This window comes from Macaca mulatta, chromosome 3 (genome assembly GCF_049350105.2).
Source record: "Macaca mulatta isolate MMU2019108-1 chromosome 3, T2T-MMU8v2.0, whole genome shotgun sequence".
NCBI classification, from domain to species: Eukaryota; Metazoa; Chordata; class Mammalia; order Primates; family Cercopithecidae; genus Macaca; species Macaca mulatta.
The window spans coordinates 77,883,782-77,910,429 of NC_133408.1; the positions used below are offsets into that span (position 1 = coordinate 77,883,782).

Here is a 26,648-nt window from a genome sequence, read left to right on the forward strand (position 1 = left end):
ATTCTTTTGAAGAACCAACTTTTTATTTCATTGATCCTTTGTGGGTTTTTTTGGTTTTTGTTTTGTTTTGTTTTTTGGGGTCTTAGTAACACTTAGTTCTGCTCTGATCTTTATTTCGTTTCTTCTACTAGCTTTGGGTTTTGTTCTTGGTTTTTTTAGTTCCTCGAGGTGTGACATTAGGTTGTTAATTTGAGAACTTTCTGTCTTTTTGATGTAGACATTTAACACTATAAAACTTTATTCTTAGCACTGCTTTTGCTGTATTCCAGAGGTGTTGATATGTTGTGTCTCTATTTTCATTCATTAAAAAAATTTTTTTTCTGTTTTCATTGTTTACCCAAAAGTCATTCAGAAGCACATTTTTTAGTTTCCATGTATTTGTACAGTTTTGACAGTTCCTTATGGTATCGATTTTTAATTTTATTACACTGTGGCCCAAGAAGATACTTGATATGATTTTGATTTTTTAAAAAATTTATTGAAATGTGCTTTATGGCAGAGCATCTGGTCAATTTTGTTTCATGTGCAGATGAGAAAAATGTATATTCTGCAGGTGCTAGTTAGCATGTTCTATAAATGTTTATTATTTCCATTTGGTCAGGTCTAGCTTAAGTCCAGCATTTCTTTGTTGTTTCTCTCTCAGTTACCTGTCTAGTGTTGTCAGTGGGGTGTTGTAGTCCCCCACTATTATTGTATTGCTGTCATTCTCTTATTTTAGGTGTAGTAGCATTTGTTTTATGAATGTGGGTGCTTTGGTGCTTGCCCACATATTTCCAAAAGTTATGTCCTCTTGTATTGAATGCATTCTTATTATATAATGCCCTTCTTTGTCTTTTTTTTTTTTTTAACTATTGTTAGGGTAAAATCTGCTTTATCTGATATAAGAATGGCTACTCCTGCTCACATTTGTTTTCCATTGCATGATACATCTTTTTCCACCCATTTACTTTGAGTCTGTAGGTGTCGTTGGCCATTAGGTGGGTCTCTTGTAGGCAGCAGATGGCTGGATCCTGTTTTTTCATCCAGTTTGCCAGTCCATGTCTTTTAAGTGGAACATTTAGGCCATTTATGTTGAAGGTTAATATTGGTATTTGAAGTGTTGTTCCTGTCATAGTGTTGTTAGTTGGTTTATTTTAGTCTCAGTTGTGCATTTGCTTTATACAATCAGTGAGCTTTGTCTACTTATGTGTGCTGTTATGATGGTGAGTTTTGTTTCCATGTTTATAACTCCTTTGAGAATTTTTTTGTAGGATTTGTCTAATAGTGGCAAATTCCCTCAGAATTGGCTTATCTGGGAAAGGCTTTATTTCACCTTCATTTTTGAAGCTTAGTTTGGCAGAATATAAAATTCTTGACTTACATTTCTTTTTTCTTAAAGGAGGCTAAAAGTAAACTCCTGGTCTCTTCTGACGTGTAAGGTTTCTGCTGAGAAGTCCACTGTTAGTCTAATGGGATTTCCATTATGGGTAATTTGACACTTCTATCTAGCTGCTTTCAAGATTTGTTCTTTCATGTTGACCTTGAATTAATCTGATGACTATTCTTTGGTGAATGTGCATCTTCTGTAGTATCTCTAATGGGTTCTCTGAATTTCTTGTATCTGCATATCTACATCTCTAGCAAGTTTGGGGAAATTTTCCTGAATTATTTCCCCCAAATATGTTTCCAAACTTATTTTTTTCTTCTCCCTGAGGAATACCTGTAAGTCCTAGGTGTAATAATCTCACATTTCTCAAAGGCTTTATTCTTTTTTAAAAAAATTGTTTTTTCTTCTTATCTGGGTTAATCCAAAAGACTAGTCTTCAAGCTCTGAAATTCTTCTGCTTGGTCTGCTCTATTGTTGAAGCTTTCAACTGTTTTTTGAAATTCCTTTGTTGAATTTTTCATTTCCAAAAGTTTTTTTTTTTTTAATGTATCTAACTCATCTTTCATCTCCAGAATTACTCTTCTGTTGTGTGTGTGTGTGTGTGTGTGTGTGTTGGTTTTCAACTTTCTCTTGGCTCTCATTGAGCTTTCTTACACTCCGTATCTCGAATTCTTTATCTGTCATTTCATTCATTGTGGTTAGGAGCCATTGCTAGAGGGCTAATGTGGGTGTCACAACATTGTTTCTTCATGGAGCTGGAGTTCTTGTGTTGGTTTCTTCTCATCTGTAGAAACTGTTACTTCTTATTTTTGAATTAGTTTCATTTGGTTGGGATTTTTTCTTCCCTCCCCCACCTTGAGGACGTGACTATTCTGTATGTTGATTAAGTTCCTTTGTCTTGGCGTCTCTGTAGTTTTAGGGGGCCAAGGCTTTTATGAATTACTTGGTTATAGATAGCTTTAGTATAGTGGTTTTCTCAAATGCTAGTTGTTTGTAGGTTGTAGTAACAGTGTGCTGGGCCTGTGGTCAGACTCACTGTCTCCTAGAGAGAAATGGGGATATACTTCTGTCAGCAGGAATTATATTGACTAATGCAGTTCACCCTACAGGCCAGTAGGTGGCGCTTGCAGTTGAAAGGCAGTTGCAATAATAGCAGTGGAATTTTTGGCCTTTGTTGATGTGGGGGAAATACCAGGGTTTCCCTGGCCATGGGCGGGATTCCCAGGGATCCCGTCCTGCACTCTGCCACCAGCCTGGCTGGAGGTGGCAGAGCTGGGCAGAGCTGGGTCTGGCAAGCCCATGACCAGGCTCTCCAGGGCAGGTGCAAGCACCAACCTTGGCGGGGCTCTAGGGGGCAGCCCTCAGGCCACTGGGACAACCCTCTAGTGTGCAGCACAGTTGCCTTTCCTGCACCACAGAGTCTGTTCAGGAGGAGGAGCAACTGGGATGTTTAGCCCAGCAGGTAGCCCTGGAGACTGCCATCTCACACTCCCCCAACCCTGTGGTTCTCCATCTAGCATCCAGCCCTAGCAACTGGCCCAACCGGCTAAGCTCTTCCCAAGTCATCCGCACTGCTCTGAGCTCCTGGTGTTCAGGACCTCAGGACTCCCTGCAGCAGAAACCAAGGCTATCAGGCCCTTCTGTGTCTGGTCTCACTAAGGGTGGGGCACCCGGCTCCATGCCACCCCTTGAACCTGCGCCACACTCTTTGCTGTGTTCAGACAGGGGGGCTCCTCCGCTGTTTGAAATCAGGCCATAAGTCTCATCTTCATAGCCCTGGGCAGTGTGCTGAGTCCTGGGGAGTGGAGACCAGGCCTCAGGGTCAAGCCCCAGCTGTAGTGGGGGACGCTGAACTGCTGCCAGGCTAACAACAGACCACTTCAGTTGGGACAGTGCAGGCTATTAAGCACATTTTTTTTTTCAGTAGGTTTGAGTCACTATATTGAACAGGATTATTATGCGTGTTCTCATTATGGTGAGTAGAGCCGTGTAATCATGTGTAGTGCTTCAATTATCCCCTGTATCAAGAAATAACATCATTAATTTAAAACAGAACTAAAAAAATAATGGCAGAATTACATTCCTTTTTGCTGAGATTAATTTAGCCTACCCTGGTTGGTTCTGCCCTAGTCTGAAGTAAATGTAATTTACCCCAAACCTCCAGGCTTCAGGGTCTGTCCAATTTGAGGCCTTCTGGGCCACATGTAATCAAAAGTCTTCTTGTGTGAAGCCTTGGAGCCCACCTGGTACACGCTGGGTAGTGGGTTGCAGTGGAGAAGAAAGGCAAGCAGAGCCAGGGAGGGGAGCCCTGGTTAGATCCTGGCTCCAGTACTTTCCACCTCCATGACATCGGGCAAGCTTTCTGCCTTCCAGAAATAGTTCCTTCTCCCGTCGAAGGGGCAGAGACGTGTATGTGGAGTTAAGGCTTCCTCTGCCTTCCTGGCACAGCAGTCTTCCTGCTTTCTCCTCAAGGCCCCTCGGAGGCCAGATAGAGTAGGGTAGGTCACCCAGAACAGGATTTCATCCACATTTACCACCTCATGTCACATCTTTGGGCCCTTTTGCCTGCTTTGATAATTTCTCTTCCCCTGTGAATGCCTCCACTTGGCCTTGTGATTACAACCTGGCTTCTCCAAAACATTTATCACTAGTATTTACCAGAGTTACTAAAAACCCCAGTTTACTTTACATCCTAAGAGAGCTTTTGAACTAAAAATATGCTAGATAACGATTAAGAACTAGGACGAAACTGGTCCCAAGAGCTGCTGACCCAGAAGCCCTCCGATGTCTCGATTTCTCTGTGAAGGTCTCAGGGAAGGCGTGGATCTCAGCTACTGTGGGTCAGTGGGTGCACCCCGGAGGCTGGGCCCTCTGTCCAGGGACATCTTACACTGCAGAGGGCTCTAAGAGGACAAAGAGAGTGCCCCATTTGCTATTTTTACAAGGTGATTACTGCTGAGCCTTCAGCAAAGACTCACAGCCAGTCAGGAGGTCTTTTGGATGCAGTAATGAGATTCTCTGAGCCTGTAAGTCAGCCAAGAGCAAGGTCTGAGACTGTGGCAGGAAGCAGGAGTGAGGGTCTGTGCTAAGATTGACAGCAAGGAGGGGCCTGATTTACTCCCTCACACACATCAACCTTGTGGGGGCCACTGAGACAAAAAACCAGGTGCCCCAGAGTGGAGTTTGGGGCCATGGAGATATGATCTACCTTCAACTCCAATTGTTCTTAAACTTCTTCCTTTAAGTTTGCAAAAAATTAAGCTCTTGCTTTTTTGTCTATGCAGTGAATATGTAAAAAGTGACAACAGAAATTCTGGAAACAATGGAACCTTCTATTAGCACTTCAGGGCTTTTATAACGGGATTCAGTGCCAAGCCAGCTAGAGGCCTGGGTAGCTTTGCAAACCATTCCTCCCCCAACTAACTCTAAAAAGACAGAGTTTCATGCCTTCTTTAATATTACTGTTTTATTTTTAAAAAACAATTCCTTTTTTAGTAGAGAAAAAAAATGAGGATTTGGGGGGGGTGGCTTTTCTGACTGAATTGTTCCTGCCGCATCTTACTGGTCATGAGGTTTGCTTTCTTGGAACTGGAATCCTGAAATGGAAGCAGCCTTCGGGGTCCTTCCCCCACACCCTTCTGTGGTTGTCCACAGGCCTTCAGCTGGAGCCTGCCTTGTTCCCAGATCCACGCTGGATCCAAGCATGTCCCAGGGAGGGCACGTGTCAGGGGCTGTAGTCTTTTCAAGAGGGTATCTCATTAACCTATGTCACAGCAACACTACGAGGCTGGTGCTGCTTACGGATTTCCATTTTACAGATGAAGAAACTGAGGCACAGAGAGGCTGGATAGCTCAGCCATGTTCCCACAGCTAGTTACTGATGAAGCATGGTTATGGCCCAGTCTGTTTCTAAGTTCCTCTTTGGAACCACCATCCCGGGCCAAGATAGGTCATAACTTACGTAGTAACTTCCATACATTGATTGAGCAGTGTTTTGCTTACATTACTGATTCTCAGAGCAGTTCCCTACAGCTTGGATGAGGAAAGCAAGTCTTAGATTGCTAATTACCTGCCCGAGGTCACAGAGCCAGTAGGAGGCTAAGCCGGGATAGAACTTGGATAGAACTTGTGGGTCTCAGCTTCTCACCGTTCCTGGTATTACCAGATTCTTATATTCCCTAAACAAGTCACACCTTGGAAATTAACTGCCTGTGGTAACAATCTCCCTGCTGAACTGTGAGTTGCTGCGGGGCAAGGGCCTTGACCTGCTCGAGAGAACCTTCTAGGCCCACCTTGTGCAAAATGCTTGAACACTGAATGGGCCAGGGAGACCCAGGCCTGCTCTGCAGGAGACCTGGGGCCCCAGCAGTGCTCAGGTGGTTACTAAAGGAGCAGGTGGTGCTGTACAGAATGCTCCTTCTAGAACTGCCAACTCTAAAAGGCTTCGTAGTCGGTGGCTAGCAGTCCCCTGTAATAGGAGCCCTTGTACCTCTTGGGTTCCTTACAAACATTCTCATCAGTAGCTCTAAGCGTTGACTGGGTGGTTTGAGATGGCTGGTATACGCAGTGCTTTTTTGGTGCTCTGTCTCAGGGGCTTAGTTTTGTGTGTGGTTGGAGGGTCCTGGTGAGCTTGGGGAAGTACCAGAGAGTGCTGTGTCGGGGGCAGAGGGGCCTGTCACTGAAGCTGAAGGGTGCCTGCCTTTGTGTCTGGCTCAGTCTCCTGCCTGCCTTGCTCCCTCGGGATCTCGCCAGCCCAGTCTCTGTGGGAATCTAAAAGGAGTGGAGGTGGACGTGTGACCAAGCACATCTCAGCTTTTAATACCCGGACTATTTATAGGCCTTTGGGGGGATGGCTGTGGAACAACAGGGGTTGGGGAGAGAGTTTAAAGAAAAATGCAGCAGGGCTGAAAAAAAAAGAGAAAACCATTGCCATGGCTGATTTGAACAAGAACAGTGGCAAAGGGACTTGGAGAGATATGAAACACACACTTCAACATAATTTCACTTTCCTAGAGAAGATCATGTGTATTCTCAGTGCAGATACGCTCATTGAGACTCAGGGAAGAAGGAGCGTTAGGAACCCTGATTTGGGGAGCAGAAGGCATGTACTGGTCCTGAAGACATTCCCTATGATGGTTAGCACATTTATAAAGCATTGTTGGAGCTCAGTTATATTTTCCAAATTCCTGTTTTTCTTTTATGTTAATACATTTTAATATATTCCTACCTAGAACCCAGACACATGTTTTCTTCACTTAAATTGTATTTCTATAGACTTATTCAGCCATGTCAGCTGTATTTGAATATTTCGCTTGTTAGGGGGAAGTGTACTTTCATTGAGTGACACATAAATTCTGGAAAAGAGATGATGGATTTCTTGAAAAATAAATAAGAGTTGAAAACAAGTCTCTGGGTCCTGATCCAGCCCTAGCCCTGGGATTTCTTTGAGTTGGAGAAGTGGCCCGTAGGTGGCAGGCAGGGGACAGTGACCCTACCTAACAGTGCAGACTCCCCTGGCTGGTCCCCTGTCTGCTGGGAGGCTAGCCTGCCCTCACAGATAAGGGCTCTTCTTCCTTCTCTCCGAGCCCCGCCCCCGCCCCACCCCTACCCCACCCCTACCCCACCCCCCCGCCCCGCCCCAACCTGGGCACTCAAGCTTGAGTGACATTGACTCCTTACTGCCCACCTGGTGACAGCTGAGGGTAGCTAGCTGTAGGAGGGTCAAGAGGGTCCCTGTAGGATGGTGTGGTCCCAGTTCCTGATTAAGGCGGGGGCCTCCCAGCCCTTCCCTCTGCTGTCAGACTCTGCGCCGGCCACAGAAATCAAAGTTCAGAGCAAGTAAGCACCCCGCTCCAAACACAGGAAAAGGGCCAGAGAGAGCGGGGAGCCTCGGAGGGAGTTGGTCAGGACAAACTGATGTTCTCACCCACCCTGCAGATCCAGCTCCAAAGGTGCCACTGACACGTCAGTTGCAGGACAAAGATTATTTGGAGGTTGGCAGATGGGGCTGGATTCAGAGAACGCACGTGCTTCAGCCTCTCAGCTGCCTGTGTGTGATTTCACTGCCATGGGAGAGCATTGAGCGGGGCTTTTTCTGACCAGTTGGTGTGAGAGTTGTGTTGTTGGGGTTGTCATCCTCACCTCATCCTCACCCCCAAGCCCAGGTCTTGTCGTGTGGGAGTGGGAGAGCAAGTCTGTGGGGTGACTGCATCACCGTGGCTGGATTCACTCCGTAAGGGAGCCGGTGCAAGGCAACCTGGGAGCCCAGCGGGTGGGCGGGTGGCCTCCCTGCTGCCCGGAGACAACCTGCCCACCAGGGCACATGCAGGCTCCACACAGCCAGCCTGGGACAGTGGGGGAGAGACGGAAACACGCTCCCTTGCAAGAGGCAGTCGCGATTTAAAATGCCGTCTTGCTCTTCTGACTGCTTTTTCCAGACGGTAAGAATTTGTTAAACACACCTGGTGTTCTGGGAAGGGTGAATTCCTGCGGGGTCTTGCCTGGGAGGGATAGACTCCCATCCTCTGAACTCTACTTCTCCATCCCTTGGCCTGGAGCTGCTCAGTGTTCATGGATTTGAATGAGCAAATGAAGCTTGCTTGTAACTTTGTAGGGTTAGGGGCTAAAGAATCTTGTAACTATGTTTTTATTATGCTCTTCTTTTGTATTAATTCATCACCACTCCAGCCTGAGCCTCCGTGTCTGTGAGGGGTGAGGTGCTGCGGGAAAGGCTGTCAGTGCCGTTGCTGGACCCTGTGCCCTGGGAGAGCATGTGGACTTGTCAAAAGTTATGATGGGAAGAGGGAGGTTTACAGGATTTGTTGCTTTGCTTGTTTTTTCAATTGGTTCAACTGTAAAATGTCCAACCCCGAGACCACCAGCAGTATTTTAAATGAATCCTGTGAATCCTGTCACTTCTTAAGACAGGTTTGGTGGTTTAGCCATGTGCTGTATGTTCCCGTGAGTTGTCCTGGGCATTTTAAGAATATCATGTTGTAATCCTACCTGCTCTGCCCCCAGGAGGTGGGAAAGGGGAGGCGAGGAGGGAGAGTCACATCCCTGCAGCCAATGGGGACCTGTTGGCTGCTTGGAAAAACAGTTGCCCATGTGTTGGAGTACTACCGTTTTTACTTTACCTGTTTTCTTTTGTTTCAGTTTTTATTTCTTGAAAACCTGAAGTTGTTATCTCTAAGTATCCCCTTTGTGTGTTGCAGGATGTTAAAGTCTTTAGTGAAGATGGGACGAGCAAAGTGGTGGAGATTCTAGCAGACATGACAGCCAGGGACCTGTGCCAATTGCTGGTTTACAAAAGTCACTGTGTGGATGACAACAGCTGGACACTAGTGGAGCACCACCCGCACCTAGGATTAGGTAGGGAACCATCGGAACAGGAATGGCGCCTGGGGATACTCACGTGCAATTGAATGAAGACCGCTGCTGCCAAATGCCAAATGCCAAATGTGTGAACACAGTGTCCTTTGCCAAATTAGCAGGCAGTCTCTGGGTTCCCCTCGACTCTCCTGCCTCTTCTCTTTCTCCTAAAACTTCACTCTCCGCCCTCCAGCCCCCTTCCCCTAGTGCTTTGGGAATCTTGCCTTGGATGGTTGAGGTAATAACTTGCCCAAGGGCTCAGACACGGAGAAGTTCCCTGTGGCTTGTCCGGCCTCCCCAGCTGTCAGAGCCACGTGGAGCTTGTTGCACACCTGTGGGCAGGGGACAGGAGGGAGGTGCCCTTGAGGTGATCTGGAGAGAGCCGGCCGTGCACAGGATTGCAGCTGCCCCTCTGAGATCAGCTCTTCAGCTCATGGGAAGAAGGGAGCCATGGTTATAGGCAGCAGAGTGCAGAGAGGTCTGCTGGGAATTGGAGCAAATTATGAAGCACTTTGTTGTAAGTTCGAGTTGAGTCTTACATGGCATCTCTGCATGCTGGTTAACAAGGCTGTGAATGGTGTACGTGCACGGGTGTGTGTGCGCGCGCATGTCATGCCTAAAAAGCAACAGAATATTTTGTATCACAGAATATTTGAAGATATTGACTCTTTAACAGAACTTATTGAGGTATTTTGTTCAGGTAGCTTATTTTAGGTAAAAAAGCTTTTCAGACTTTTGCTTAAATTCTTATGTGATAAAATATAGTTCTTACAAAGTCATAGTAAAATATTTAAAACCAAAATTTTATCTAAATCAACAGCTATATTTGTTCCATATCTTGAAGGAGAGAAAAACAACACAGATTGGAAACGTCCCATAGTTCTGATTTTTCTCATGAACCTTTTTTGAAAGATTAATAAATTGAATTTAAACCTCTAGGTCTGGAGTATTGAATTTAAACCTCTAGGTCTGGAGTAGCCTCCTTCCAGGTAATATTATACAATTTAAGCCTAAATAATGCAGTGTAAATTTGAGCTGATACCACCTTAAGTCTCTGTTTTCTAATGCGCCCTGTACTTTGGGCAGACGGTATGCTTTTTGAAGGAATTGAATAGAACTCTTGCTGGTTTCTTTCCCATCTCTACCAATTGCCAAACGAATTTGTGTGATGACAGAAGCCTTCCCCTCCATTGTCACTAACAGCTTTCTCCTGCCAGGATCACTTACTAGGTCCACAGTTAGTGACCATGATGTCACAGTTGTTCCCACGGAGACTGGCTGTCCCATCAAACTCCAGCTTAGGACGTCCATGAGTGGATCCTACAGTGGTCTGATAAGGCTGTCAAAAGCACCTGTTGACACACAAGTAACTTGGAAATTAAATAGTAGTGGGAAACCTTCAGCATGTGTCTCTACATGTGTATATATATATATGGGGAAAAAAACCATATATATATACAACTTTAAAAACAAGTCTGTATAGTTTGACCCAAATACAATGATTATTGTTGAAAGCCCATTCAAAAGTCTGAATATTCTTTTCATTTGAAAGAACTATGGAAGGGACTTCTGCAGATATTTAGTACTTGAATATAATTGGACACACTCAGGACACATAGAAATTTTGTACAGATATACGTACATAAAATTTTAACATATAAGGAATGGTTCAGAAATTTTGAATTATCTATTTCATGTGATACCCTTTAATTTCTAGGCTATCATATGGTTGGTAGATAAATGATACATTAAGACTTTCACCAAATGAAGAACCATTTGCTCTGAGAGAATAGAAAAACAAATGTCTGTAAGCACACAGGATTTGTAGGGATGTGATATTTATACACCTTATTTCTTTCTCTTCTTTTTAGATGGACTTAATACACTCTCGTGGGGGATGACACTTTATTTTAAAATTAAGTATAAAAGGAAAAAACGGGAAAGAGAAACAAGTGAAATTATAAAAAAAAAAAAAAAAAAAGAGGAACATTCGTGTCACATTTTGGGTCCTGTTTCACAAAAAAAGTAAAAAATGAAAAAAAAAATAATGAACCTCACACAGCCAGGATTTGCAGATACATGAAATTCCTTAGAATATCCTTCCTCTCCTTCCTCAGTTTTCTTTCTCACCACCAGTTCCATTCTTACTAGTTACTAGGAAACACATTTTTCTATCGGCTGGGTTTGCAGAGGACTTTGCAAGTTTTTAGAGTAACCAGTTTCCCCAGCCTGTAAGATCAGCACCCCCAGGACTCATTCCGTTGGCACAGAGCTTCTGCGTCCCCCCCATCCCTATAACTTCTCTGAATACTGTTTTGTGACCCAACCTTGTCACTTAATGTTTTTTAAAACATTAAGTTGCTGTTTAACTAAAAATCTTACTTCTGCCATGATTTAGCAGCATTCAACAATCAGAAGCTCATTAGTGAGAAAATGCAGGGCTGTGGGGTGCCTCTCGGAGAGTCTGTTGGGTATCTCAGCTTTATCCCCCTTGGAAAGGGATGCTAGGGCCACAAGGCCAATAGGGGGTTCTTGTTTGTCATGGATGGTATTCCTGGGCCCTTCTGGCCCTCCAGCTCTCAGGGCACATCCCCAGACATTGCTATCTCCTTGTAGAGAGCACTTTCCTAGGTAATTATATGTCAGGTATTCTCACAGGGATGTGGACATACACCAGGCTGGCGGCTGGGGCAAAAGGCAGGTAGTACTTGCAAGTCTATATAGGGCAGATACTAAGGCAGATTGTAACCCAAACCCCCCATAATTGAAGGTATAGGGCACCCAATTTGGACAGTATTTTAAGCCTATGTATAGCCTCCAGAATTGAGGATTTCAAAGTACAAAGTACATTATTATTGATTGAATATCCCTAATCCAAAAATCTGAAATCTGAAATGCTCTAAAATCTGAAACATTTTGAGTACTGATTTGATGCTCAACGGAAATGCTCACTGAAGCATTTCTGATTTTTGGATTTTGGATTGTTCAACTGGTAAATATAATGCAAATGTTCCAAAATTTAAAAATCCAAAAACGAAACCTTCTGGTCTCAGGCATTTAGGATAAGGGATATTCAACCTGTATAAGGATCTTAATAGCTAAAATATCAGTCCCTTAATAATATTAAACCTTTTCTACACCCAGAAGGAAGTGATGGCTTTAGAAAAAGTGAGGGCAGTTCCGGAGATAGCCTGCAGCACGTGGTTCCCTTTCTTTGGGAGAAAAGCACCATGCGTGGGTGTCTGCAGCCTGCAGGGCGTCGCTGCTCTGAGATGCTGGTCACCCTCCATTGGCAGCAACAGTGGCATCCCTGCTGTCACTCGGTAGAGTAGCCCCTCTGGCTGAGGGTGGTTTGTCCTGCCCGCTCTGCACTGTGCTTGTGGGTAAGCAGAGAAGGACTCCTATGAGCAGAGCAAGGTCAGGTGGCCCTTCCCAGTGTGGGCTCCTGGGAACATTCACTACTGGACGCACTTGGAAAAGTTGTTGTGAAGCCCCTTGCCCTGGTAGGCAAAGCCTTAGTGACTGATGGTCTATTTTATGATTCCCAGTTCAATTGTCCCTTTAAATGGTCCCTTCCTATGGTAGCACTGCCCCCAGGTTCTACCTGTTGGGGATGTTTCTGAGTCTCAGTGTCTGGAGTAGAGTTCTTAGCCTTGAAAACACTGTCCCTGACCCAAGCCACTCAAGAGCTGACAGTAAGTCCAGCTGGGGCTGCCAGAATGGGACAGGTCTTTTGGAAGGTGTCCCCATCCCTTCTGCCCTGAGCATGTGAGCTGCAAGTCTCTGGAAGGTTCACTTTAGCCAGGGCAGCTTCACACATGGAGGATGCAGTGATATTAAACAGTCAGCCTGCAGACATATCAAGTAAACAAATTATATTTGAAAAGGTCTTTTTGGCCAGGCGCTGTGGCTTATGCCTGTAGTCCCAGCACTTTGGAAGGCCAAGGTAGGAGGATCACTTGAGCCCAGGAAGTTGAGGCTGCAGAGAGCTGTGTTTGCATCACTGCATTCCAGCTGGTTGACAGAACAAGACCCTGCCTCAAAAATAAAAGATAAAAGGAATGTTGAAAAATACAAATTTAAACATACAAAACTAGTATCTTGATGCCCCCCTGAACTTGAAAATGGGATTGCAGATAAACCCATCCCTGGGAATGTGGGGGGCACCCCGTGCCTGGGGCTCTTGCACCCAGGCCCCGAGTAACTGTAGACATCAGGCATACTAAGGTCAGATAATCTGGGAGAGGCTGGAACTTACACAGAGAACACAGTAAAGAGAAGAGGGTTTCCGCCAGATCCTACAAATTTCAAGGATTTGAGGAATTCTGTTGTCCTGAGAATTAGGTTGAGACAGGAAGAGCAACAAGTCTTTTTCGGGCTGTTTACAGCTTTGTGCTTGTTCCTGGTCAGATGAGAAATGCTGTGGCAGTAACTCTGGAGGTGCTGTGGCTGCCACACTTTTGGATGCTGACAGCTGGACATGCAGAAAGGTGTGGAGGGAGAAGCAGCCGGCACCCGATGACCCTTGCTGAGTAGAGGGGGCCTTTTGCAGGCTGGTTTTATGTCCCCCTCTCCCTTTTACGTGTGAAAAGCAACAAAAGATGTCCTTTCCCCCACTAAAATTTATAAATAGAAGTCCACTTACAGCCTTATCCACATGTCAGGGCTATCTCACTGATTACTCTGTTGATGGTTTCTTAGCCCGGGAAAGCCCTGAGCTTGCTGACAGCTCTTTTCTTTCCCTTGGGTGGGCTGTGCTGAGGAATGATGGGCAGGGAGTGGCTCAAGTGCCACAGCTCAGTGTGAGGCCGAGACAGTGGGGTGCACATCCTCTGTGCACCGGCTCTGCCATGGCCCCTCCCACTGCCAAGTGGCAGCACAGGTTTCTGCCGAGGAGTCACACTTTAGCTGCAAGGGTTAAGGCAAGGAAGTAAGATTCTCTTTTTTGAGTTGTCTTGATATTTAAATATTCTTTCTTGAGGAGTAGAGTAATGCCAGCCTTAGTTTCAGAAATTTGAAAAATACAAATGTACTTCAAAGAATTTTTGCCTTTTCCATTTCTTGAAATTACTTTTGGAATATTATCACGAAAAGTAGTGTTCCCATTTAACTTAGGGCCATTGTAATCATATGCAGTTTATAGATAGTGATGTGATTGTTTATAATCATGCAAGGTCATTTGAAAATACATGTCTTTAAATCACGGAGAAAATTAAAACTGGAGGGAAGATCTTTGAACAGATGTTGCACAGTCATCGGCCAACTGGAACACTGGTGCCGGAGCATTTGTGCCGGGGCACTCAGCTGCATCTGGAGGCTGCATAGCTCTGCATCTCTGAGAAAGGGGTCACCTGCCACATTGTGTTTGCTGACCTGCTGTGAATGAGGAAAAGGGAGTTGATGTTTTGTTTGTCTTGGGACCCACCTCTGGGGATGGTAGGCGCACTCTGGAGTCACCAAAGCACACTCCTTTCAGGATACAGTTGGTTTCACAGCCCACCGGTTATCCCGAGTTCCTGGGCCCCCTTTTGCCAGGGCACCAAGCCCTCACCTGTCCACCTGGATCTGACGGCCAGGGACACGTCCCCCTGTGTGTTTACGCTGCCATGTGCAACTTTCCCACGATCTTTCCAGGGGCAGCCCAGGGAGACAGGGAAGTATTGTCCGCAAGGATGGGCGCCTGCATGGGTTTGGCCACCCCCTTTAGGCCTGGTGGCTGCCCCCAAGCATCCTCTTTGGCTGTCCTCAGGGTTCTTTGGAGGCAAAATGCCCTTTGCTTTGGAAACAGACATATTCTCCTCACTTAGGTAGCTGTCACCTCCCATTTTTATTTCTCCTTATTTTGCCTGATAAAAATTTTTAGTTCTGTAAATCAACCATCAACAGTTTATTAGATCGTTGGTTTTGGTTTTGGATTTTTGTTTTTGTTTTTTCCTGTAACTACAGAAAGACATTTTTCTCTGAATAAACATTTCAACAGAAGTCACTGATTTGTTTTCCTTCTGGAAAATCCATTTTCGATGAATGAACCTCTTTTTGGAAAGCAAACCTAACAGTTTTTGTTGCATGTTCTTGGTTTCTCTCTTTTTCTATCATGGGGAGACATGAGGGCCATGTATTGGTTCACATGTTGCTAGCAGCATTCCCTCCCAGACAGGGACAAACGGGAACTGCTCCACACTTGCTGGTGGTGCCAAGTCTGAGCTTTCTGGCAGCCACGGGGAGAAAATTCCTTTCCTTCACAAACTCTGGCTTTAAATGTGTTTTTACCAAGGAATCCTTTCCTTGTAATGTCAAAACCAGGGCCGAGCACGAATCAGCTCCAGAATTTGCTTCTGCGTGCCAGTCGGGGCCCATCGGAGATGCGTGCCCATGGCGACAGTTGTTCTTTGTAGACGGAAAGTCTTTTCTGCATTCTTAGATCACTTTGACTCAGAAATGCTTTTGCCTTGAACTTCATTCCTTCCTTCCGAGATGACACTTTCCTCAAGATTCCAGTCTGGCTGCAGGAGAGGAGGATAGGGTCTTAGGACGACAGAACTGCCCTGGTGTCAATTCCATAGCATGTTAATCTTTACCGTTTTGGCATCAGTTCACACTTTGACCCTGCTGTACATTTGTTCTTGTTTATTCCGTGATTTAATAAGGTTAGTTTCCCGTGGCCACCACCGTCCTGTGACAGTTTCTGAGGAGGCGCCTGGGAAGGGACGTAGCTGTCATGAAAGGGAGCAGTGCGGCCTCTGCAGGCACACGCTGTTCCAGGGTATGCTGAGTTCTTCCCGCTCCACCTGGAACCACTGTGTTCACACAGTGAGGGAAGCGACTTTTCCCTTTCCGGGGGACGGTGCTGCTATGGAAGATGCTGTGAAGGAGGCGTGTGCGTATGTGCATGTGTGCGTGTGTACGTGTCCACAGCGGGTGCTGGAGGATGGAGTGTGTTTTTTTCCCTGCCTTTACATGTAATTCAGTTGACAAGAACTATTCCATGATGTGGTGCGTGCAGGCTTCAGTGTGAAAGGTGAGTATGTACGTACCGTCTCGCTGTGCATCACGGCCCCTCCCACAGTACACAGCACCATCGTTTCTGGCAACCAAGTTTGATGTCATTAGAAAGCTTGCATCTCGGCCGGGCACGGTGGCTCATGCCTGTAATCCCAGCACTTTGGGAGGCCAAGGCGGGCAGATCACGAGGTCAGGAGATTGAGACTGTCGTGGCTAGCATGGTGAAACCCCGTCTCTACTGAAAATACAGAAAAATTGGCCAGGCGTGGTGGCAGGCGCCTGTAGTCCCAACTACTCAGGAGGCTGAGGCAGGAGAATGGCATGAACCCGGGAGGCAGAGCTCGCAGTGAGCTGAGATTGCGCCACTGCACTCCAGCCTGGGCGACAGAGTGAGACTCTGTCTCAAAAAAAAAAAAAAAAAAAAAAAAAAAAAAAGCTTCCATCTCTGGGCCCTCTTTGGTCATCCTCCCCTTTCAAGTTCTTTCTCCTTTGTTTCTTGTTGTAGTCTTTTATTTACAAGAATTGAAATTTATTAATTTAAGGGCAAAATCATTTGCTGAGAGTATTATGGACTCATTCCTTAACATCTGGTTGATGCCAAATTCAAAAGAAGTATATAAAAATAAGTATTGACCTGAATTCCTCATGCTGTGTATCTTAAGACCTCTTATGAATTTGGTAGTACATAAAAGAGAGATTTAAATTTAGTTTCCTTCCTGACCTCGTCTCTATTCATAATGTTTAAAGAATAGAAAGTTGAACAAATCTTGCATTTGGTTGTAAAGCTACCATGAATTTCCCACCTGTTGCATCTCACATGTGATACTTTGCCCCTGCAGAGAGGTGCTTGGAAGACCACGAGCTGGTGGTCCAAGTGGAGAGTACCATGGCCAGTGAGAGTAAATTTCTATTCAGGAAGAATTATGCAAAATACGAGTTCTTTAAAAATCCCATGGTGAGTCTTACGTCTTCAGGTTTGGGGTTTGGGACTCTTGACATCCGGAAGTTTATTCTTGGGTTTCATAGTATCAGATTAGAAAGTGACTGAGAGGCACGACGTAGCATATTGGTATGAGAGTCAGAGTTGCAGTTTAATGAAGCAATCCTTGCTTGAAACCCAGTCTCGTGCTTCACTAAATGTGCCTGGGACTGGCTGAAGATAGAGGTCTCCTTCTTCAAATAGACACAGTGTAAAGGGGGTTAGTCTCTAAGACAGGAGCTGGGGGAGACTGGGCGTTTTCTGTTATTTTGAAAGTTCTCAGTTAAACTGATCAAACACTTAGCAGAAGAAAAACTCATTATTCTCTGCACACAGCAAACACATTTTGTGATCATACGTGGAAGAATGACTAGAGAAATCAGTGCGATTGGTGGTGTCTTGAGCTGGTCACCTTGATCTCTCTTCCCCTTTCTTTCTTTGGGAAAGAAGGCACTTGTCCTGTGAGAGGCCGGGATAGGGAGGGCACCTCCTAGCTCCTGGGGTACTTACTGTCGTCCTGAGTCATGGGGCAGAGCTGTGTCAGCTGGGGAGAAGACCTAGGGTCATTTCTGACTCTGATAATTTAGCTGCTTTTTTATTCCAGAGTGAGAAATTTGAAGACTGTTTTTGGGGAATGCAACAGAAAAGGCTTTTCTCGTGACTGGGCTTACCTTTTAGTTGCAGGAATTCCTTATCTCACTCTTTGCCATGGAGTATGCTGTGAGACATGCATCCCTTAGTAAACATAGGTGGTATTCCATACTCGTACCCAACATTTCAGGAAATGAAATACAACCTTTTGAAGGAGCTGTTTCTTCTGTGTGATAGGAGAATAAAAAGGACTGCCATTTTAAATACAGGTGTACATAATTATATTGGTAGGAATAGTTTTAAAATTTACTTATCTATATGACATACCTTCCCTCACTTTGAAACTAACCTTTCACGTATTTGTTTTTTCCCATTTTCTTAGAATTTCTTCCCAGAACAGATGGTTACTTGGTGCCAGCAGTCAAATGGCAGTCAAAGCCAGCTTTTGCAGGTACTGGGCCAAAATAGACCTCTGCTGAAATAGACTTTCTGAATAGAAATCCTCTTGGAACTGAATGGCAACATTGTAAAAAACCTGAAGAGATTGCATCTTTCATCATTTATAACTTTGGCCCTTAAGGGGGTTTAGAGTAACCAGAAATTAAAAAGTTTACTTGGAAAATGTGTGTGTAGCTGGATTCCTGCTGAGCCAAACAGGCACTTACACACAGAATGCCCTTGCTCTGACTTAGAAGAGTCCAGCGATGCCACTGCTGAGTGTGGCCCGGGGGGTGCATGGAGAAACCCCAGTTTCAGGGCTCCCCAGCTCCTTTCTGAGCAGGGGTCCCAGGTCAGGCCACCGCCCAGCTGCTTGGAAATCTCTGCAGAAGCGCTGAGTCTATAGTAAAAGATGATTGGGTTACCACAACAGACTTTTACAAGTAACTTGCCATACATTACAAATAAAGAAACCTGCTTTAATTGTCCTAAAGTCTGTTCTGAGAAAATCTGGTCTCTCCCCACCTCCTCTTCCAGTGGAGGGAGCCACCAGGGCCTCTGTGCTCAGCTGTCACACACGCTCCTCCAGGGAAGCTGGGAGCGGGGAATGGGAATGTTACAGCTACACCCTAAAAATATGCCTGTGTACATGTCAAAAGTGAAAGAATGAATCATTTCCTAAGGCCACCAACAATATCCAAGTGACATATTACATGTAACAGAAACTACTAAAATATAGTTCCTACAGAATTCTGCTCATAAGCCCTTCTTTTGCTATGTTGTTATCACCAAATTTGTTTCAGCATCTAAAAGATAAGAGCTTCAGAGCTCTGTTCCGGTGGTGTCTTCAGAAGCCCTTCTGACCATAGCATGTGTCTGTTCTGGTGAGAGGTGTCAGTGCTAAGGTACCACCTGTACACCGTGAACAGTGAAATGGCACATTCTGTTTTAACTTGCCTTGACTTTGGGAGGACTCATGTGCTTTGTGAAGATATGCTGTGGTCTCTTGAGACTCAGGAAGGACTGACCCAGGTGCACTAGGGCTCTGTCCGACGTGCCTTTCCCACCTGGGGGAAAAGAGCTTTGTCCCCTCCCAGTCTAGTAGCAGGACTTGCCAACATCACCTCCCCAACTTCGCTCCGTGACCTGGCCCTCGGCCTGTCTTCCCTTTGATGAAAAGCATAGTTTCTTGTTTTCTTTTGTTTTGTTTTGTTTTGTTTTGATAAAGGCTTTATTCTTAAGGCTGCCTGTGGGAAAAGTTAAGTGGAACAGGGGGACATCACCAGGATGTCCTGCACCTGGGTTCCATCACTTGCAGACAAATGACACCTTTTATGTGACCCTTGACTGGAGGGGTGCCTGGGTAAAAGTGGCCACTACATGCTCACTCTCAGTCCCCAGAGCCCCACTCACTCAGTCGTGGCACTTGCTCTTGCCCTCAGTCTGATATCAGACTGGATCCTTCAGTGCACTCTCTTACAGGGAAATTCGTGACTTGTGTTATCACCAGTGTTAGAAAGGTCCATTTGCTTGCATGTGTTTAAATACGAATTATGTTCTATGCAGCACCAATTGAGATGGGATTTTAAGACTTTGGAAAGGAGAACACGCTCAGTTTGATCAAAAAAAGGAGTCTTTTAATAATTCAGAAAATGTCAGTTATGCTAATAACATGTCTGCTTTAATTATTTTAGATTAGCATTATGTAATTTTTAAAATTTGTTCTTCAACAGAATTTTCTGAACTCCAGTAGCTGTCCTGAAATTCAAGGGTTTTTGCATGTGAAAGAGCTGGGAAAGAAATCATGGAAAAAGCTGTATGTGTGTTTGCGGAGATCTGGCCTTTATTGCTCCACCAAGGGAACTTCAAAGGTGAGCTTTAAAACCTGCCACCACCAGCCCTGATTCTGCCCCCGTCACTGCCCCCGGGAGTCCTCAGAGTAAACCTAGGCTTCATTTTTAAATGCACCTTAGACTCCTCCAAGCTCAGGACAACTTCTTAATAAGCTAATTGTGCAACAGCTAAACTTGGAGTCACAGGTTTCCTGGTCTCCCTCAGAAACTAGGTAATAAATAATACATACCTAAGAACCCCACCTGCCCAGCCCCACCCCCACTGTGGGTTGGTAGCAGACCCCCCTGGCTGCCCTATCACTTCAGAGACTGGCCTAGTTCCCATAAGTTGGGATTTAAGCTAGCTGTAAAGATGTTTGATAGATGATTGCCACCCTAATGCCAGTGTAACTTTATGTATCAGATATTTTATGAAATAAATTGCAGGTTTGCATGTATCCGTAGTGAGAAGAAGGTGGGAGATGGAAAACAGCTGCAGGCCCTCAAAAGACAGCTGGTAGCACTGAGGGCTTAGGCTGGAGGCTCCTTCGCTCCCATGTACACTCTTGCCTGCTCTCTTCTCGTGCTGTCCACATACACCCTGTGGCAGGAGCCATGTCCATTCAACGTGGCTGAGCACTTACCATCTGAGGGCTACGGTCTCTTTTACTCTGGCCAGCAAAGGGGAAAGGGAGCTGGCGGGACCCTGGCACAGGTGTTGAGCATCAGGCCAACTCTGGGAAGTCAGCGGCTGCTGACGCATGGGCCAGAGAGAAGGGGGGTCATCTGCAGAGAGGGGCTTTGGTCTGACACAGGGCATGGTAGCGTCCTGACCTCTCAGCTGTGCTGTGTGGCCCGCTCAGAGTCCTCGTGTGTGCTGAAGTCGGGAGATTATTTCCTAGAGCAGGAAACAGAGCTAGGCTGGAGAGTTGAGGAGGAGAAGGGTGGGACAAGCTACCAGTGGGAAAACCCAGGGTACGATTGGACTCTGGATGCACAGCAAACCAAAGGCAGATAGGCCCTGTGCTCTTAACTCTGACCTTTGGGTTATAGATTTTCTTCTGCTTTTTATCTTGAATATCTGGTCATGGGGCTTTGATTTGGCAGAAGTATCAAATACGTTCCAACAGTCTTATGTGTCTGAGAATTGGGGAAGTGGGTGTTTTGGGTGAGACTGGGTGAATTTGGTTTTAGTTTAGCACTTATCACACCTCATGTAATAATCATATGTAACATGTAAAGTGTCATTGGGGAAAGTGCTTATAAGTGTGCAGAGACTGCCCTCTGTCTACCAGAGGTGAACACATTTGCCCTTTGCTGGGCTTGAGACTTTAACCTGGCCGTTGTTGTCACAGGAACCCAGACACCTGCAGCTGCTGGCCGACCTGGAGGACAGCAACATCTTCTCCCTGATCGCCGGCAGGAAGCAGTACAGCGCCCCTACAGACCACGGGCTCTGCATAAAGGTACACCGGAACTGTCCACAGACGGTGCGCATGCTCAGCAGCCCACTGGAAACTGACTTCTTCTCTTGCCCAGCACTTGATTGTTGCTTCTGTTGTCTTCAACAGAAACATAGTTTCACACTGGATTCCTCCATTCCTGTAAAAACATCTATTGTACACTTGCTGCTGTCAGCCCTTGAGTAGCTCAGAAGCTCAAGGACAAGCAAACAGGGATAGACAGTGTGGCCAGTGGGCTCAGTGTTTTAGGGAGGGTGGCTTTTGGCTTCAAAGGGTGGGCTGTGGCTGTAGCCCAGTACTAGTAGCTGGAAGGGGAGGCAGGGCAAGGGAGAGGACCTCCAGCCTGTCACCTGGGTTGCCTGCATGGTACTGAGTGAGCTGATGGCTTCTGTGTGGGCCTCTGGCCGTGGGGACAGTCAGATAGGAATGGACACAATGCGGCCCACCCTCTGCATGCACACACACGCGTGCACACACATCTGCGTGCACATACCACATGTGTATACATACATGTATACATATATACCTGTGTGCATACACATACATTTTCCACACATGTACATAGACACACATACACATGTGCACACACCTGTGGGCAGAGCCCACTCCTCTTCCCCTGATGAGGTTGTGATGGTATTAATAATCATAATGGTAGATGATATTTACTGAATGCTTACTGTGCATGAGATGTTCCACTAACAGTTTTACATCCATTATCTTATTTAATCTTCATAGCCCCTTGTGGGATAGGAAGTTGGCCACATTGCCCACATCCAGTAGCCAGTGAATAGTTGTGCTTGGAGTTTGCGCCGTAGGCTGACTTACCAGCCATAGCCCAAGCCGCATCCCGAGAACACAGAACACCGGGAGCCCCTCCTTAGGAGAAAATTTCTTTCCAAAATATCACTTCATACCTTGCTCAGGGAATACTCTTGCCGTTGTAAGTAACAGGCGTCTAATTCACACCAGCTAGAGGCCCAAGGCAGCCTCAGGCGGGGCTGGAGGTATGAGCAGCAGCGGGCACGCTCCCTTCCCACCAGCCCACACCAGCCATGCTTGCATGTCTGAAAACGCAGTCTCTGCTTGCTTCTCTCATAGCACCAGCCGAGCACAGGGTAGTCACACCTGTCCCTCAACCCCTCCAGATTCTGGAGAGGGAGAGCTGGGGCCGTGTCCAGCATTGTTTTTTGAGTCTGAGGTCAGGGGGTTCCTGTGGAGATGCAGGTCAGTTTATCCCTGCAACAATTCTCCTCCCTCACCAAAGGGCCCTGCCTGTGGAGGGGCACCTGTCTTCTCCCCATGGTGCCTGCACCTGCCTCGGGGTGCCTTCTTCCCCTTCTGTCTCCTTCTCCAGAGCCAACATCAGTCTCCCTCTCTGGACCTTCTACTTGGGGTCTGATCTTTGGGCTGCTCAGACGTCAGAATCCCTGAGCTCCTCAGGGGTTTCCCCTCTTGGCTACGCTCTGCAGCCGCCCCTCCTCTCAGTGGCCTGGGGGCAACTTTAAGATCTCTCCTTCTGTAAGTCAGAAGGCAGGTTCTCCTCCCATAGAATCCAGTCCCTCGACAGAGTGAGGGGCCTCTTCCTCTTTGTCCTGTTGTGCTAACCACGTTACGTTGTCTTGTGCTGGTTTGTTTCTCTGTCTTCTCTGAAGTTCCCGAAGGATGGCTTAGTATTCAGCTAAGTGGTACACAACCTGGGGCCAGTCTGTGATAGGCACTTAATAAAGGCTTGTCAGGAAGGCGGATGAATGAATGCTTAACACACAGGGGTGTGTGTGCATCTGCTGTGCTCCTTGCTAGGGGGATCTCCAGCTGGTTGTCTCTGGTTTGTGTCAGATGCAGCCCTGCCTTGACAGAAGCTGTTTCTGACTCCCTGTGTAACACTAACAGAACTTTCTTTTACCTCCTGTAGCCAAACAAAGTCAGGAATGAAGCTAAAGAGCTGAGGTTGCTCTGTGCAGAGGATGAGCAAACCAGGACGTGCTGGATGACAGCGTTCAGACTCCTGAAGGTATGTGACGTCTTGCAGTTTGTGTTGAGTGCACATCTCTTCGTGAAAATTGGCCTCTGGACCTGCCAGAATAGACAAAGTCAGAAGGCAGGTTCTCCTCCCATAGAATCCAGTCCCTCGACAGAGTGAGAGGCCTCATTCCTCTTTGTGCTGTTGTGCTAACCACGTTACGTTGTCTTGTGCTGGTTTGATTTTCTGTCTCCTCTGAAGTCCCCGAAGAATGGCTTAGTTTTCAGCTAAGTGGTACACAACCTGGGCCCAGTCCATGATAGGCACAATACTTTGTCTCTTCTGGCAGGAAAATGCTTGTAACTTTTCTGCTGTTTTGTCACAATGTTTTATTTATCAAATGTAGTTAAGCATCTTTCTAAACAAGATCTCAGGAGCTTTTAACAGAGGGCCTAATATTAAACAGGTTAGAGCTAGGTTTTCCAGACTCAGTACTTACTGACATTTTGGGTGGAATAATTCTTTATTGGAGGTCTGGGGGACATCCAAGCATTGCAGGCCACTTAGCTGTGTGGCATACCTGGTCTCTGCCTGCTAGATGCCAGTCTCACGCCTGGCCAGTTGAGACAACCAAAAATGTCTCTAAATGTTGCCAAATGTGCCCTGGAGCCAGAGGGTGGGGAATTGCCCCTGGTTGAGACCACTAGATTAGAAGAATAGGATTCGAAAAATCAGGACCAGGGAGAAAGGAAATAGTACATGAGGTGTTAATTATTTTCACGACTGAACCAACTCTCAGGTTCCCAAAAAGCCAGGACCATGAAGTAAACATGATGAATTACACAGCTCACTGTAGCTCCTCAGCGGAGACGGTACCTCCTGACTGTAAGTTCTAAAGGAAATGTATCACGTGGAACTGCATATGGAGTAATGCCCTTGACAGCAATTTCATGCTAATTGCCAGAGTGATTTCATATGACTGTTTATTGTAATCACTTTGGATTTCCCACAGTGTTCCTGTGCACACATACCATATCCCACATGTCTGGAATTAAGTCTACAGAGTCCTTGTGAGTTGCAAGTTAGCTGGCCCAGATGAGCTTGGCTAAAGTCCAGGGGTCTCCATAGGAGATGTTCGTTTGGAGCCGATGGATACAGTGGTCCAGGGATTTCTTTACAAAAACTCCCAGGCTTCATTGAACTGTAGTGGCCTTTTATCTGGTCCAGAGACTCAAGGTGGAGTCAATTAAGGAGATGGAGGAGCCGAAGGAAGCATAGCTCAAAACTTTCCTGGAGGTGCTGCAGATCCAATTCTGAATGTAGTCCTGTTGTTGTGGCCATTTGGCAGGTAGCACTTTGCACCCAGTAATCCACAGATTCCAGAGACATTAAGGATGCATCCTAGTGCCATTTTATAGGAGGCTGGGGCCCAGACCAAAAGTTCCACAGATTGGCTTCCTATATCTCTCTCCCAGAACCTTATTTTATATTTCCACTGATAACAAAAAGAATTATGAAAATCAAAATTTTATGAATTCATAATGGAAGAGGAAACGTCCATGTTAACACATCATAGATCATAGACCACTCCTGTTATAGGCCAGTTTTCAGTGTGTAAGGGTCACCAGTGGGCACTGGTCACACAGGTGACATAATGTCCATCGAGGGCAGTCTTCTGCATGGACCTCCAGAAGGAATGAGATTGCTCTTTGTGTCCTGTTGTGGAAAAATTACTAACAATTAAAAAGCAAAATACAGAACAGCATATAGAGAGAATGCTACATTTGTGTGAAGGGAACAGGAAAAATTAGAATATTTGTATTTGATGGTATGCTCGTGAACATTCTGTGAGACTGCAGGAGAGAAGAAAGAGGTTGCTTAGTAGGGAGAGAAGATGGGAGAGGCAGCTGTGCAGACAGAGGGCAGCGGCCATGGGTGATCTTTTAAAGGTGTCTGTATATAGTTGAAATTTTAATCTGCAAATGAATAATCTGTTTTGGAAAAGGCAAAAAAAAAAAAAAGGAAATGAAAAAGGAAAGTGATAGTATACTACTCCAGGAAGCTATGAATTCTATTACTTTGGGTAATACATAATAAATCCAGGTAGTAGCTTCTTAACCACTGTTTCTTGGGCGTCTCTCCTTTGTTGCACTAACATAACGAGCCACAGGAAAGGATGTGGGCAGAGTGACTAATGCAAAACGAACTGACTTTATTGTTGTCAGTGTTAACAATGATGTGTTACATAATATTAAGATTTTTTTTGAGCATTTGCTGTGGGCCAGGCATTCTTTATCACTTTACTGTTTGTGACAGCTCAGTGACATGCATATTATCATCATCATTATGTGGATGACAAAACTGAGGCCCAAGCTGTGGCTGCTGTGATGTGGCAGAGCCAGGTCAGAGCCCTGACATTCTGGCCCCAGAACCCCTTTCCTCACTACCATGCTTGCTGCCCTCCCTAGAGCCGCCTGGAAGCTGCAGTCAGTCCTGAATGCGTTCCTTTTGTCCCTGCCACTTTGCAGGGAAGCACTTTGCATCCAGTGATACACAGATTCTAGAGACATTAAGGATACGTCTTAGTACTATTCTTATAGGAGGCTGGGGAGCCAGTCCTGACAGGAAGGTAGCAGTGATGGCCTCGGGGCCAATCTCAAGTGGAGTGCAAGTGACATGGTTCTGCCTCAAACAGCCATAGGACTGTAATGCAATCAAAATGCCATTTCAGTCTTGTCGGCACTGATTCATTACCCACTATTCAGAAATGATACCTGGATAGAGTTAGGGACAGTGGAGAGGCAACTCTTTATGACTCCAGGGTCTCCATGTTGACAATCGTTCTAAAACAAGGCATCCCGTGTGTGTGCTCTGCCTTCCTCCAGAAGAGGACACAGGACACCGGATCCCCTTTTAGAGGATAAGAGGGTCTGAGGGCTGAAGCTGACAGGGCCCTTTTACCATTTACTACAAACAGCATCTTCATATCAACCGTGGAAAGGCAGAGCTGGGTTGTTATTTTGAATTAACCTAGGACCTTCTTACATCTTTACCCACACAGATACCCTTTCTTGAAATAAATAAATAAATCTTATAGCTTGGGTCTACATAGGAGAAAGCTGGCCTAGCTATACTTAGCTTTTCAGAAAGATGCTCTTAGTAGATAGCGCCAGCAGATAATCTTTTGTCTCATTCCTTCCTGTTACATTGTTTGTTAGGTAATTTCTTGGATGCTATAGGAGCTATGCAAATAGCATTAAAACTTTGCAACAATTATTTATTACCATCTTTCCTCCTTCCTCTGTCTTCTAGAAGTCTCTTAATCTGCTGTAGAAATTCATCCTCAAGAGGGAGGGAGGTCTTGCCTCATCCACACAAGAGTCCCTAGTACTGGTTGCTTTGGTTTTACATGACCTGACGTTGAAAAAGCAATGAACGCAGCATTAAAACTTTGCAACAATTATTTATTACCATTTAATCTTTTCTGTCTACACACACCCATAGATGTAGATATATACATGCAAACGTGAATAAAATAAAATGTGTATGTTAATTAGGTGCCCAAAATTGAGAATATTTGTACCTTCCTGGTATGTCAATTCTAAGACATGAAATATGCTTTATTATCTCTAGCAGTGCTCCTTGC

At 45.6% G+C, this 26,648-nt stretch overlaps 1 protein-coding gene across 51 annotated transcripts in view; it reads left to right on the forward strand.

Moving 5' to 3' along the window:
- GRB10 (growth factor receptor bound protein 10) overlaps nucleotides 1-26,648 on the forward strand; it is a 203,807-nt gene that overhangs the window by 157,949 nt on the left and 19,210 nt on the right. For 50 of the 51 annotated variants that reach the window (XM_077994595.1, XM_077994613.1, XM_015133490.3 and 47 more), the window contains 6 exon segments: nucleotides 8,581-8,737; nucleotides 16,579-16,694; nucleotides 17,692-17,760; nucleotides 19,481-19,618; nucleotides 20,935-21,045; nucleotides 22,955-23,053. In XM_077994595.1, the coding sequence (XP_077850721.1) occupies nucleotides 8,581-8,737; nucleotides 16,579-16,694; nucleotides 17,692-17,760; nucleotides 19,481-19,618; nucleotides 20,935-21,045; nucleotides 22,955-23,053 (690 nt within the window). 51 annotated transcript variants of the gene reach the window in all.